We start from the raw sequence: 15,122 nt of genomic DNA on the forward strand, positions 1-15,122 counted from the left end.
GCGAAAATGTCGACGATTTTGAAACGTGCTGCAATCAATTTGATGAGGCACTATTTCGACGTAATTTTGCAAGAGAAATCGATGAGGCGGTGTCCCAATACGCTGCGAGCAACAGCTGAAAAGTTACAGCCAAAAAACTGAGGATTTTGATCGTCATTTCTTAGCTGTTGATCCTACGCTATTTCCGCCGTGTTTTCTGAGTTCCTGGTGGCCCAATTAGTCTATAAATGGTCGTACAAATTGATTCCAAAACGAAAAATTTTTGGCTCCGAAAATGAGCAAAAAAGTAAGGCTAACCCCTTTGGATTTTTGGCGAAAATTTCGACGATTTTGAAAAGTGCTGCAATCAATTTAATGAGGCACCATTTCGACGTAATTTTGCAAGAGAAATCGATTAAGCGGTGTCCCAATACGCTGCGATTAACAGCTGAAAAGTTACAGCCGAAAAACTGAGGATTTTGACCGTCATTTCTTCGCTGTTGATCCTACGCTATTTCTGCCGTGTTTCCTGGGTTCCTGGTGGTCCAATTAGTCTAGAAATGGTCGTGCAAATCGATTCCAAAACGAAAAATTTTTGGCTCCGAAAATGAGCAAAAAAGTAAGGCTAACCCCTTTGGATTTTTGGCGAAAATTTCGACGATTTTGAAAAGTGCTGCAATCAATTTAATGAGGCACTATTTCGACGTAATTTTGCAAGAGAAATCGATTAAGCGGTGTCCCAATACGCTGCGAGCAACAGCTGAAAAGTTACAGCCGAAAAACTGAGGATTTTGATCGTCATTTCTTCGCTGTTGATCCTACGCTATTTCTGCCGTGTTTTCTGGGTTCCTGGTGGTCCAATTAGTCTAGAAATGGTCGTGCAAATCGATTCCAAAACGAAAAAGTTTTGGCTCCGAAAATGAGCAAAAAAGTAAGGCTAACCCCTTTGGATTTTTGGCAAAAATTTCGACGATTTTGAAAAGTGCTGCAATCAATTTAATGAGGCACTATTTCGACGTAATTTTGCAAGAGAAATCGATTAGGCGGTGTCCCAATACGCTGCGAGCAATCGCTGAGAAGTTACAGCCGAAAAACCAAGGATTTTGATCGTCATTTCTTTGCTGTTGATCCTACGCTATTTCTGCCGTGTTTTCTGAGTTCCTGGTGGTCGAATCAGTCTAGAAATGGTTGTGCAAATCGATTCCAAAACGAAAAATTTTTGGCTCCGAAAATGAGCAAAAAGTAAGGCTAACCCCTTTGGATTTTTGGCGAAAATGTCGACGATTTTGAAACGTGCTGCAATCAATTTCATGAGGCACTATTTCGACGTAATTTTGCAAGAGAAATCGATGAGGCGGTGTCCCAATACGCTGCGAGCAACAGCTGAAAAGTTACAGCCAAAAAACTGAGGATTTTGATCGTCATTTCTTAGCTGTTGATCCTACGCTATTTCCGCCGTGTTTTCTGAGTTCCTGGTGGCCCAATTAGTCTATAAATGGTCGTACAAATTGATTCCAAAACGAAAAATTTTTGGCTCCGAAAATGAGCAAAAAAGTAAGGCTAACCCCTTTGGATTTTTGGCGAAAATTTCGACGATTTTGAAAAGTGCTGCAATCAATTTAATGAGGCACCATTTCGACGTAATTTTGCAAGAGAAATCGATTAAGCGGTGTCCCAATACGCTGCGATTAACAGCTGAAAAGTTACAGCCGAAAAACTGAGGATTTTGACCGTCATTTCTTCGCTGTTGATCCTACGCTATTTCTGCCGTGTTTCCTGGGTTCCTGGTGGTCCAATTAGTCTAGAAATGGTCGTGCAAATCGATTCCAAAACGAAAAATTTTTGGCTCCGAAAATGAGCAAAAAAGTAAGGCTAACCCCTTTGGATTTTTGGCGAAAATTTCGACGATTTTGAAAAGTGCTGCAATCAATTTAATGAGGCACTATTTCGACGTAATTTTGCAAGAGAAATCGATTAAGCGGTGTCCCAATACGCTGCGAGCAACAGCTGAAAAGTTACAGCCGAAAAACTGAGGATTTTGATCGTCATTTCTTCGCTGTTGATCCTACGCTATTTCTGCCGTGTTTTCTGGGTTCCTGGTGGTCCAATTAGTCTAGAAATGGTCGTGCAAATCGATTCCAAAACGAAAAATTTTTGGCTCCGAAAATGAGCAAAAAAGTAAGGCTAACCCCTTTGGATTTTTGGCGAAAATTTCGACGATTTTGAAAAGTGCTGCAATCAATTTAATGAGGCACTATTTCGACGTAATTTTGCAAGAGAAATCGATTAGGCGGTGTCCCAATACGCTGCGAGCAACAGCTGAAAAGTTACAGCCGAAAAACTGAGGATTTTGATCGTCATTTCTTCGCTGTTGATCCTACGCTATTTCTGCCGTGTTTTCTGGGTTCCTGGTGGTCCAATTAGTCCAGAAATGGTCGTGCAAATCGATTCCAAAACGAAAAATTTTTGGCTCCGAAAATGAGCAAAAAAGTAAGGCTAACCCCTTTGGATTTTTGGCGAAAATTTCGACGATTTTGAAGAGTGCTGCAATCAATTTAATGAGGCACTATTTCGACGTAATTTTGCAAGAGAAATCGATTAGGCGGTGTCCCAATACGCTGCGAGCAACAGCTGAAAAGTTACACCCAAAAAACTGAGGATTTTGATCGTCATTTCTTTGCTGTTGATCCTACGCTATTTCCGCCGTGTTTTCTGAGTTCCTGGTGGTCCAATTAGTCTATAAATGGTCGTGCAAATCGATTCCAAAACGAAAAAGTTTTGGCTCCGAAAATGAGCAAAAAAGTAAGGCTAACCCCTTTGGATTTTCGGCAAAAATTTCGACGATTTTGAAAAGTGCTGCAATCAATTTAATGAGGCACTATTTCGACGTAATTTTGCAAGAGAAATCGATTAGGCGGTGTCCCAATACGCTGCGAGCAATCGCTGAGAAGTTACAGCCGAAAAACCAAGGATTTTGATCGTCATTTCTTTGCTGTTGATCCTACGCTATTTCTGCCGTGTTTTCTGAGTTCCTGGTGGTCGAATTAGTCTAGAAATGGTTGTGCAAATCGATTCCAAAACGAAAAATTTTTGGCTTTGAAAATGAGCAAAAAGTAAGGCTAACCCCTTTGGATTTCTGGCGAAAATGTCGACGATTTTGAAACGTGCTGCAATCAATTTGATGAGGCACTATTTCGACGTAATTTTGCAAGAGAAATCGATGAGGCGGTGTCCCAATACGCTGCGAGCAACAGCTGAAAAGTTACAGCCAAAAAACTGAGGATTTTGATCGTCATTTCTTAGCTGTTGATCCTACGCTATTTCCGCCGTGTTTTCTGAGTTCCTGGTGGCCCAATTAGTCTATAAATGGTCGTACAAATTGATTCCAAAACGAAAAATTTTTGGCTCCGAAAATGAGCAAAAAAGTAAGGCTAACCCCTTTGGATTTTTGGCGAAAATTTCGACGATTTTGAAAAGTGCTGCAATCAATTTAATGAGGCACCATTTCGACGTAATTTTGCAAGAGAAATCGATTAAGCGGTGTCCCAATACGCTGCGAGCAACAGCTGAAAAGTTACAGCCGAAAAACTGAGGATTTTGATCGTCATTTCTTCGCTGTTGATCCTACGCTATTTCTGCCGTGTTTTCTGGGTTCCTGGTGGTCCAATTAGTCTAGAAATGGTCGTGCAAATCGATTCCAAAACGAAAAATTTTTGGCTCCGAAAATGAGCAAAAAAGTAAGGCTAACCCCTTTGGATTTTTGGCGAAAATTTCGACGATTTTGAAAAGTGCTGCAATCAATTTAATGAGGCACTATTTCGACGTAATTTTGCAAGAGAAATCGATTAGGCGGTGTCCCAATACGCTGCGAGCAATCGCTGAGAAGTTACAGCCGAAAAACCAAGGATTTTGATCGTCATTTCTTTGCTGTTGATCCTACGCTATTTCTGCCGTGTTTTCTGAGTTCCTGGTGGTCCAATTAGTCTAGAAATGGTCGTGCAAATCGATTCCAAAACGAAAAATTTTTGGCTCCGAAAATGAGCAAAAAAGTAAGGCTAACCCCTTTGGATTTTTGGCGAAAATTCCGACGATTTTGAAAAGTGCTGCAATCAATTTAATGAGGCACCATTTCGACGTAATTTTGCAAGAGAAATCGATTAAGCGGTGTCCCAATACGCTGCGAGCAACAGCTGAAAAGTTACAGCCGAAAAACTGAGGATTTTGATCGTCATTTCTTCGCTGTTGATCCTACGCTATTTCTGCCGTGTTTTCTGGGTTCCTGGTGGTCCAATTAGTCTAGAAATGGTCGTGCAAATCGATTCCAAAACGCAAAATTTTTGGCTCCGAAAATGAGCAAAAAAGTAAGGCTAACCCCTTTGGATTTTTGGCGAAAATTTCGACGATTTTGAAAAGTGCTGCAATCAATTTAATGAGGCACTATTTCGACGTAATTTTGCAAGAGAAATCGATTAGGCGGTGTCCCAATACGCTGCGAGCAATCGCTGAGAAGTTACAGCCGAAAAACCAAGGATTTTGATCGTCATTTCTTCGCTGTTGATCCTACGCTATTTCTGCCGTGTTTTCTGGGTTCCTGGTGGTCCAATTAGTCTAGAAATGGTCGTGCAAATCGATTCCAAAACGCAAAATTTTTGGCTCCGAAAATGAGCAAAAAAGTAAGGCTAACCCCTTTGGATTTTTGGCGAAAATTTCGACGATTTTGAAAAGTGCTGCAATCAATTTAATGAGGCACTATTTCGACGTAATTTTGCAAGAGAAATCGATTAAGCGGTGTCCCAATACGCTGCGAGCAACAGCTGAAAAGTTACAGCCGAAAAACTGAATATTTTGATCGTCATTTCTTCGCTGTTGATCCTACGCTATTTCTGCCGTGTTTTCTGGGTTCCTGGTGGTCCAATTAGTCTAGAAATGGTCGTGCAAATCGATTCCAAAACGAAAAATTTTTGGCTTCGAAAATGAGCAAAAAAGTAAGGCTAACCCCTTTGGATTTTTGGCGAAAATTTCGACGATTTTGAAAAGTGCTGCAATCAATTCAATGAGGCACTATTTCGACGTAATTTTGCAAGAGAAATCGATTAGGCGGTGTCCCAATACGCTGCGAGCAACAGCTGAAAAGTTACAGCCAAAAAACTGAGGATTTTGATCGTCATTTCTTTGCTGTTGATCCTACGCTATTTCCGCCGTGTTTTCTGAGTTCCTGGTGGTCCAATTAGTCTAGAAATGGTCGTACAAATCGATTCCAAGACGAAAAATTTTTGACTCCGAAAATGAGCAAAAAAGTAAGGCTAACCCCTTTGGATTTTTGGCGAAAATTTTGACGATTTTGAAAAGTGCTGCAATCAATTTAATGAGGCACTATTTCGACGTAATTTTGCAAGAGAAATCGATTAAGCGGTGTCCCAATACGCTGCGAGCAACAGCTGAAAAGTTACAGCCGAAAAACTGAGGATTTTGATCGTCATTTCTTCGCTGTTGATCCTACGCTATTTCTGCCGTGTTTTCTGGGTTCCTGGTGGTCCAATTAGTCTAGAAATGGTCGTGCAAATCGATTCCAAAACGCAAAATTTTTGGCTCCGAAAATGAGCAAAAAAGTAAGGCTAACAACCCCTTTGGATTTTTGGCGAAAATTTCGACGATTTTGAAAAGTGCTGCAATCAATTTAATGAGGCACTATTTTGACGTAATTTTGCAAGAGAAATCGATTAGGCGGTGTCCCAATACGCTGCGAGCAATCGCTGAAAAGTTACAGCCAAAAAACTAAGGATTTAGATCGTCATTTCTTTGCTGTTGATCCTACGCTATTTCTTCCGTGTTTTCTGAGTTCCTGGTGGTCGAATTAGTCTAGAAATGGTCGTGCAAATCGATTCCAAAACGAAAAATTTTTGGCTCCGAAAATGAGCAAAAAAGTAAGGCTAACCCCTTTGGATTTTTGGCGAAAATTTCGACGATTTTGAAAAGTGCTGCAATCAATTTATTGAGGCACTATTTTGACGTAATTTTGCAAGAGAAATCGATTAAGCGGTGTCCCAATACGCTGCGAGCAACAGCTGAAAAGTTACAGCCGAAAAACTGAGGATTTTGATCGTCATTTCTTTGCTGTTGATCCTACGCTATTTCTGATATGTTTTTTGGGTTCCTGGTGGTCCAATTAGTCTAGAAATGGTCGTGCAAATCGATTCCAAAACGAAAAATTTTTGGCTCCGAAAATGAGCAAAAAAGTAAGGCTAACCCCTTTGGATTTTTGGCGAAAATTCCGACGATTTTGAAAAGTGCTGCAATCAATTCAATGAGGCACTATCTCGACGTAACTTTGCAAGAGAAATCGATTAGGCGGTGTTCCAATACGCTGCGAGCAACAGCTGAAAAGTTACAGCCGAAAAACTAAGGATTTCGATCGTCATTTCTTTGCTGTTGATCCTACGCTATTTTTGCCTTGTTTTCTGAGTTTCTGGTGGTCCAATTAGTCCAGAAATGGTCGTACAAATCGATTCCTAGACGAAAAATTTTTGGCTCCGGAAATGAGCAAAAAAGTAAGGCTCTGGATTTCCGGCGACAATGCCGACGATTCCGAAAAGTGCTGCAATCAATTGTTTGAGGCACCATTCTGACGTAATATCGCCAGCGAAATTGATCAAACGCACTACTAGTACGCTTGTAGCAACGCATTAAAAGTCAGCACCAAAGAACGAATTATTGTTTCTGGAGGTATTCTGCGACTGGAGCTTTGCTCCCACTGATGTCTTTCCCGCCCCACTGAGGGTTTTATCAGCCAAGAGGGTATTCAACGTGACAACTAAATACATAAAATTTGCACTAGGACTTCAGAATGGTAGGGAAGAAAAATCAGAAACACACAGCAAGCAAGTTTCAGCGGTTTATTCAATATGCCACAATTTTACTACAAGTACCGGAGTGTTCTAATGTAATTACGTAATAAGATACTAAATAATTCAAAAATGAAAAAAAAAAATATATATTCGTCGGTAACATTGAACGTACATACTAATTCTGACTATTGTAACAGGACAACGGATTGCAATATATATTATCTCAAGCAGAATATTGACAATATTACATTAGATTGTCATTATCGTAGTTAGTAAGTATGATCCAAGTATTGGTTTGCGTACAAGCGCAGAGCACCTTTCCACGATACGATATATCATGTCATATTGTATTGCTACTATTACATGTACCCTGGATGAAAATGAATAGACAATAGAATTTCACAGTATTTTCTCTGTATTCATTTTGCTCACGCTCCTACGACAATTGAAACGCATGTTTTCGAATCCTTCAGGTCTAATTAGCCTTGGAAGAGTCGTCTGAATAGATTAAGAGGTTTTTTGCTCAAAAACGTCTTTTTCGGGTCACTGAGGGTCCAATTACCCTGGAAAGCGTCAACGAATCGATTCTGAGACGAAAAATTTTCCGTTCCGAAAATCCCAAGAAAGTAACGCTATCCCCATCGAAATGTTTGTCGAAAATCTTGATAATTATGAATAATGTCAGAATAAATTGTTTGATGCATCATATCGACGTTTTAACACGATGAACCGATTGCACTCAGTCAGAATCCGCTGCGAACAGCGGATCAGCAGCCACAGCCGAAAAATGCCAAGCTTCTTCCATCAGTCCCCAACCGTTATTCCTGCGACGGTTTCTATACCTCTCCTGAACTTCTTGGGGTCCGATAAGTCTGGAGAGCATCATTGCAATCGGTTCTGAGACGATAAAATCTTCACTCTGAAAAAAAGAAAGGATATTATTTTCATGCTCCAGTTTTTGAGGTTTCCAGAAAGTGCTCTAATCAATTGATCGAGATGCTATATCGACGTAATTTTGCGATAGAAATTCGACACGGACTGTCTCGACTCCATGCGAACTCAGAATTAAAACTTACAGCCGAAAAATATGAAATTAGCACCGGCTTTCTGAATAGGTAGAGGAGAAAAATCACAAAAATCAGGGTAACCACTTTACATTTCTTTGCTTCAAATTCTGACGCGTTTGAATAATGTTGGAATTAATTCCCTCACGTGCTTGATAAACGTAAGTTTCCGAAAGGGATACTTTATTAATTTATCGCAATTGTTTGTTATCCATTTCGACGTTTTGATCGTATTTCTTTCAAGAATTCAATGAGGTTATTAAATGTACTGTGATGGCTTAATTCCTAATTTTGATTCTGTTTCTGGGTAACGAACATGATAGAAAATAAAGGCCCAGGACCGGTATACCATATTGTACTCGAATTTTCGAATCGAAATATACATACTAAGTACCCAAATTGCAATGTTTTTCTAACAATAGAGCTTACTCATTGCATATAGGTCACAGTAACCTAATAACTATATTGTGATATAGTCACAATAACAAGCAGCGCAATATACCAGGGTGATTATCTATCGACAGAAAGGATCGTCGTCTTCTACAATTTAACGCACATGCGCTAAAATTGGAGAGAAGTAGTTTATCAGAGTGACCAACAGTTATAAATTCAGATGACAGGTTAATTTTGACAGCTGTCGATGTTGAACAGAACTGCCATCGACAAGTGTCAAAATATTTGAGACCAGGTTCATGTTGGCAAACAAATTCGCTCATATTGTAGCACATGCAAATTCAACCATAGGAGACGACGGATCATTCTGTCGATAGATAATCACACTGTATATTTCATCACCATACAGCACTCATATAAGTTTCTCTCCATACATGAAGGTGGCTAGTCGTAACGGCAAGTATTGCAATATATGTATATTTTATCACTATCGAAGCACTCCTATAAATTTCCCTTCATACAAGTTTACATTCCTTGTATCACTCAAGCTCTATTTAACGCTAAGATAATCATTGACAAGTGAACAAGACCACGACACGATAGTACCGTAAAACTCACTAATCACATTCCGCTTTAGAAAATTGTTGCACTGTGATGCAATCGACATTTCCCACCCGAAGTACCCACGCAATCTTTAAATCCTGTTCGATATCACATAATACGTACAACCTGCGTACAAATTCTTCCAATACAAGTTTCAATTCAATGGAATCATGTAACAAACTAGCCTTTACCTCGCAGCCAACACATCGAGAGCCAAAAGGCGTTCCGCTAGACTGATTGCGAGCATCAGGGCGTCCTCTTACGGGTGAAAACAGCTAGAAAGATGGCGCCAACCGGTACATCGAATGGCTGCACGTTAGGTGGCCAGGGTGGCACCCTTCGTGCTGTTCCGATAAAAGGTGGCGGCGCGCGTGACTCGAGGGTTGGTCGGAACTGGGGCGACTCGGATATCACCCCCCATCATGCCCCTCTCTGTAACTGGCTGTAACGAGGTGTAAGCGGGTGTTACCATGTGTACCGAAGTGTAAGAGAGGCGGAGTCTCTCACCTGTCCAGCGGACATTTTCGCCATGGTCACTGCACGCGGGTCTTCATCGCACGTAGTATCTGTTCGGTGCCACCAGGGGCGAAAAATCCGGTTAAGCTAGAGGGGCTGGACGTCGTTGGGTCCCGCGGAAACCTCAAGGCTGCGTATTCTCGAACCGGTTCATTTTTTGCCAAGAAATTCAATCTCCGCTTGGGGATAGTTTCGTTTTTTCTTCCTCTACTTCTATAACTTGTGCCTGCAGGAGAGAAAAATCTTCAAGAATCAGGTTGCTGCCCATATCCTGGCCGCTTGTGTAAACCTGTAGGATTCGAGGGGCCGAGTGGCTGTGGTCTGATTCAGGAATCCAGGTCGCTCGAAAGAATAACAACAATATGTTCCATCGGACGAACTTCACGGTGATCCGAGTAGCTTCCAATCCCGATAACAACTGCATAAATGGACAGAGCGCATCGCACTATGGTGCAGGATGAGCTCGGTGAACCACCGCCTAACGGGTTTACGACTCCGTTGATGACGACGCGACGGTTCCAGTGATTCGTTAGTTCCTATAGCGATGGGAGGCTTGGCAATCGCCAATTGCCATGGAAACAAGCATTTGGCGCGATCAGTTCGCGCATGAGAGAAAAGGGGGTTCTGGGTGTCGATGTGCATCCGTTGCCGAAGAGGGAATTCCGGCTCTGGTGAAAAGGAATCCAGGATCCGGGTCGGGGAGTCTGAGCGTCGAGCGGCTGGCCGTTATCACGAGGAACAAGCTTCCACTCTGATTTTTTAATCCGATCTCCCCTTCCAACGCTAGGTTGAATTTTAAAATAACTGCAGAAGGCCATTTGCCCCCGGCAAACAGATACCGAGTTAAGCCGACTCCCGCCTCTCCTCCATTCACCCTTTCGCTCTTCATCCCTCCGTCATTTCGTCCGCCTCGTTTTGGATAGGGCGGATAGTGACGTGCGACTCTATCCTACAGAGCATATACGCACATGATGCAAGCCGTTCGCGACTCCGACGCCAAATTGAAATGTTTAGCGCCTCCGTTTCAACGGCTGTGATCCCCCGTGCACCGGGAGGGCAGATAAGTGACAGTTTTATTAATTTCCCATCTCCTGTCTGCCGCCGCGTCCCCCGGGTCTGCCCCCACCCCCACTTCCGCCACTACAGTCACCACCTACCACCTACGTATGTAACACAGCCGAGTGATGCCTGCATGCTTGAATTTGTACCTATACGAAGACGACTCTGTGCCACGGAAGGGAGGAAATAAAAGCCAACATTCTAGTAACGCGAGGTGAAGGTGGATGATCAGTCTCAGAAATCTTATGTGGGCGAAGAACAGATTTTTGTTCACAACCGATCTCAGATTTAAGTTGTATGGTGTTACAGTTGTATATGTTATAGTCTCTACATCGAATTTTCGAGGATAGAAAAATGTAATTCACTGAAATCCGAAATATAGAAAGTCGATAAATGAAAGGATATATTTTTTTCTATATTAAGAGAATACATTTCAACTATTCTCCACTTCTTTATTTTTTTCTGATTTGTTGAAATTCAATATCTTCTACTATATTTCTACTGTACAGCCATTCCACCATTTCAACCTCATTAATAATTGAAAGCTGCGTAATTATGAAAACAATATTATCGAATCGAGCTTCTATAATTTTAAGGCAATGTTCGATGAAGCATGATCAACAGTACAAAATTTATTCCCCATTTCCGGTCTTCTCAGGTCAGATCTTAATCTTATCTGGGTATCTCCATGGATTCCTGGTTAGAAGTAGAAAATAAGAAACTGGCCAGCGGAGTACAGCAAGAAAGTTGCGGGGAAAAAGAAGGGAGAAATAGAAGAAAATAAATGCGAGAAAAAGAGAAGAGAAAGAGAGAGAGAGAGATAGAGATAGAGATAAAGAGAGACATAGAGAGAGTGGTTTTTCCTTCCACAAGCGGGTCCGGAGGGAGGAAATTTAATTTCAATCCCGTCGATTCAGCAGTTATACCAAAGTTTAATCTTTGATAAGGGTTAGTCTTTTAGTAATGGGATCCTAGAGGGTCTCTCCGGTGCTGCGAGGGTCGTAGGGCGGAAGGAGCTTAAACCGTTAGATAGAGATCTGCCTCCGAAGGCGAGAGCTCCCGGGCGACGTCGGGGACCTAAGGAAAGCCAGGAGCAGGAATACGACGACCGTCCGATTCGTCCTTTTTAACTCGGTGGTGTGATCCTTGATTCGCTTTGCGTGGTCGCTGCATTTCCGCCCTGCAGAGAACCGCAAGAGTTTTGTCCGACTGTCTGGTCGTTACAAGCACCGTGATTGGATAACTTTTCCTCCCCTTTTTCTCCTCGCGCGTTTGCAATGGAAGCCGAAAAGCTCAAGGCAGCTTGAGATTCCCTCCACGTTTTTTCTCCTTCTCTTTTCGCTTATTTTCACCTTCGTCTCCGTTTCGTCTGTTTCAGCTATGGCATGGACCTGAACGGCGCGAGGCGGAAGAACGCGACACGCGAAACGACGAGTACCCTTAAGGCGTGGCTCAACGAGCACAAGAAAAACCCCTACCCTACCAAAGGCGAGAAAATCATGCTGGCCATCATCACCAAGATGACCCTCACCCAGGTATCGACGTGGTTCGCCAACGCCCGAAGGCGACTCAAGAAGGAGAATAAAATGACCTGGGAGCCCCGGAACAGGGTCGAAGACGAGGATAACAATAACGAGGACGATGACAGTGGCAGGAAAAGCGTCGACGAGAAGGACCGACTAGGTGAGTTACACCCTGCTGACGAAAGTGACGAGAATTCATCAATGTTTCCTTTCTCCCCCTAAATATCGGACGGGAATAACTATTGAATCGATCGCGAGCACCGTTTGAACAGAAATTAGTGTAACGTTCTCTGTTTAGTTCTTCAAACGAATTCTGTTAAAGCAGCTACTGTCATGGCTGGATTGAGTTACATTCAAAGGACATTATTTCGACGAGGTCAGAAAGTTCAGGAAAATGTATCAATGAAAGTACTGTAGTGGCAAAGTCAATTTCCTAGTGTGAGTAAAGATGAATGTTCGTGTCTACGCCAAGCGTGATATTTAACGCGAGAGATAAGAGTACAACGTTAAGGAGCTTGAAAAGTTCGTAAAAATCGATTCCATATCACAAATAGTAAATCATAGATATTATATAGTAGTGCAATTTCGATAAACACAAGCAGCGCTTCAATCTAAGACTTGACTTTTAATTTCGCCGAACCTATCAGGATCGCATTACAATTTGACCGACTTTCGAGTTCGGGGGTAAAAACTCTCACCCCCCTCCGTTACGAGACACAAGCACCACCTAGAGGTTCTTTCTTATCTGTCCATAGACTCGAAGGATTCGGGAACAGGTTCAAGCGAGGACGGTGAGCGGCCGGCGCACCGTTTGGACATGTTACACGGCAGCAGCGGGGTATCAGGAGGGTTGCAGGGTGGACGAGCGGAGAGCGAATGGAGCGAATCGCGAGCGGACAGCGGTCCGGACAGTCCCGAATGCCTCTACGACCAGCGAGAACCCCGGCACCCCCTCCAGCTGCAGCACCCTGCGTACCTCTCCTCCGCGCACGGTCGTCTGCTGCAGCACCCCTCGCCGGAAAGCACCTCGCCAAGTGGTCACCACCTCCCCGCAAGTACCAGCGCCTCGTCCCAAGGCCCCGGGGGCCCAGCGAAGCCGCGAATCTGGTCGCTGGCGGATATGGCGAGTAAAGACGGGGACCAGCAGAGCCCGCCGCAGGGGTTGCAGGGCCTGGGTTCGCCTTACGGCGGGGGTGGGAAGCTGGTGAGTCCATTGGCGAGTAGAATGCCGGCTCACCACCCGCTGCACCCGATGCACCCTGGCTCGCAGTTCGTTCGTCCTCATCCGGACTTCTACAGGAACTTTTACGGCGCCTCGCACCTTGGATCGGGGGACATGTCGTTACTCGAGACTTACTCGAGGCTCGGGGGACTCGGAGGCGTCATGCCGGCAGTCAGCGCCCCCAGTGTCCTAACCTCGTCTTCCTCGACCTCCGGGGCCGTCAAGTCCTTCCCCGTGAATGGGGGCCCGGGCCCGGGTGGCCCTGGGATCCTCCTGACGACGACATCCGGCGTATCACCGTCCTCGTCCTCCACCGCCTCATCCGGAGGCTCCGACCAGTCCCCTCATCCCGGAAACAGCATCCCCCCAACGGAACTCAAGTCACCCGGCAGGGTTTGATCCGAAGACCCGTTGAGACCTGGTCTCGGCGAGCGTTGAGAGGAGTTTTTTGGAGGGGATTCACCTTCCGGGATCGCGAGATCGAATTCGAGGAGATCGCGACGAATGATACGAATCGTATTGTTATTATTTTCTTTTTTTTCTTTTCTTTTCTTTTCTTGTTGTTTTTGTTTTTCTTTTTGTTGTTTGTTTGTTTTTTTCTTTTTCTCGCTTACTTTTTTGCGTGAAAAGAAGAGAAAAAGAAATAATTTTTAATAATTACGACTGCAGAGTGTGTGGCTGACAATAACAGACTCCAAAATATTGTAATTAGTGTACAGAGAGAGACTGACCGTCGAGAGAATTTTTCACCCCATCCCATATACGCAATGTGTATTCATCCTTCCTTCCTGCGCCCCCTATTTTCCTGAATTATCATTATCAGTAATTCATCTGACATTTATCTCGGCTACTTTAGAATAAATTTATAATAATCATGGAAATATAAAAGGGAAGAAAATAAGTAAAACAATAACAACAATAAGTAACGTTACGGCCGGACGAAAAAAAAAAAACATAACGAAAAAAAAAATGAAAAGAACAAGAATGTACGACAATTGTAGCGTATATATACCTAATATATACCTGACTACTCATAGCTGCGGTTATATACAACTATATGTTTAACGATTATCAATATTGAAATGAAATTCACACTGAACAACAAATATTATACATATATATATATTAAATATAAATATATATATATATAAATATAAATATTATACATAATGAATATTATTATTTATGCGTTTGTAAATAGTAGCGAGTACTGGTCGAGAATCCAGCAGTGTATATGTATTGTATGTAGAATAGGAACAATATTATTATTACCCGTAACATTATTAACATCATTATTATTATTATTATTATTATTATTATTATTATTATTATTATTATTATTATTATTATTATTATTATCATTATTTTTATTGTCATGACAATTATCATTATCAATATTATTATCACTATTATTATTGAAACAACATTTGATTCATAATTCGTGCATCATGATGATTATGATTATGATTCTGATTATTATTATTATTATTATTACTATTATTATTGTTATCGCAATGTTTGTAACATATATAGCATATGTATATATATATACATACATATATATGTATACAATTGATTGCATCGATCATGACAAGGAGGTACATATATAGTATATACCCACACATGCCCGCATAAGATTTAATAATAATAGTCACTGCGGCAGATTGCGATACGTGAGGACAAGTGCGAGGTAAGAAATTTAACAACAAGGATAAACAATCAGTCTGAAAATCAGCAATGAAATCTAACCGTACATTACATAGTTACAATCGCGATGTCGCATGAAAGAAAAATTAGACATAGGAGGTAAAATGAGTCATATTTTTTAAATTTTTCTTCTGTTTGTTTGTCAATTATTTAAATGAATTATAATAAAAAGATTTGTTGTCCAGTTTGGAAAGACTTACTTCGCATCCTC

General features: G+C 42.1%; 1 protein-coding gene across 1 annotated transcript in view; it reads left to right on the top strand.

Moving 5' to 3' along the window:
• The window catches only part of LOC124404408 (iroquois-class homeodomain protein IRX-6), a 55,660-nt gene extending 41,923 nt beyond the window's left edge, over positions 1-13,737 (top strand). Inside the window, exons 4-5 of the mRNA XM_046878504.1 lie at positions 11,838-12,142; positions 12,738-13,737. Coding sequence (XP_046734460.1) covers positions 11,838-12,142; positions 12,738-13,603 — 1,171 coding nt within the window. The 3' untranslated portion in view covers positions 13,604-13,737. The remainder of the gene's footprint in view (positions 1-11,837; positions 12,143-12,737) is intronic.
• Positions 13,738-15,122: the final 1,385 nt, after the last annotated feature.

The sequence above is a fragment of the Diprion similis genome, chromosome 3 (assembly GCF_021155765.1).
Source record: "Diprion similis isolate iyDipSimi1 chromosome 3, iyDipSimi1.1, whole genome shotgun sequence".
In the NCBI taxonomy this organism is placed as follows: domain Eukaryota; kingdom Metazoa; phylum Arthropoda; class Insecta; order Hymenoptera; family Diprionidae; genus Diprion; species Diprion similis.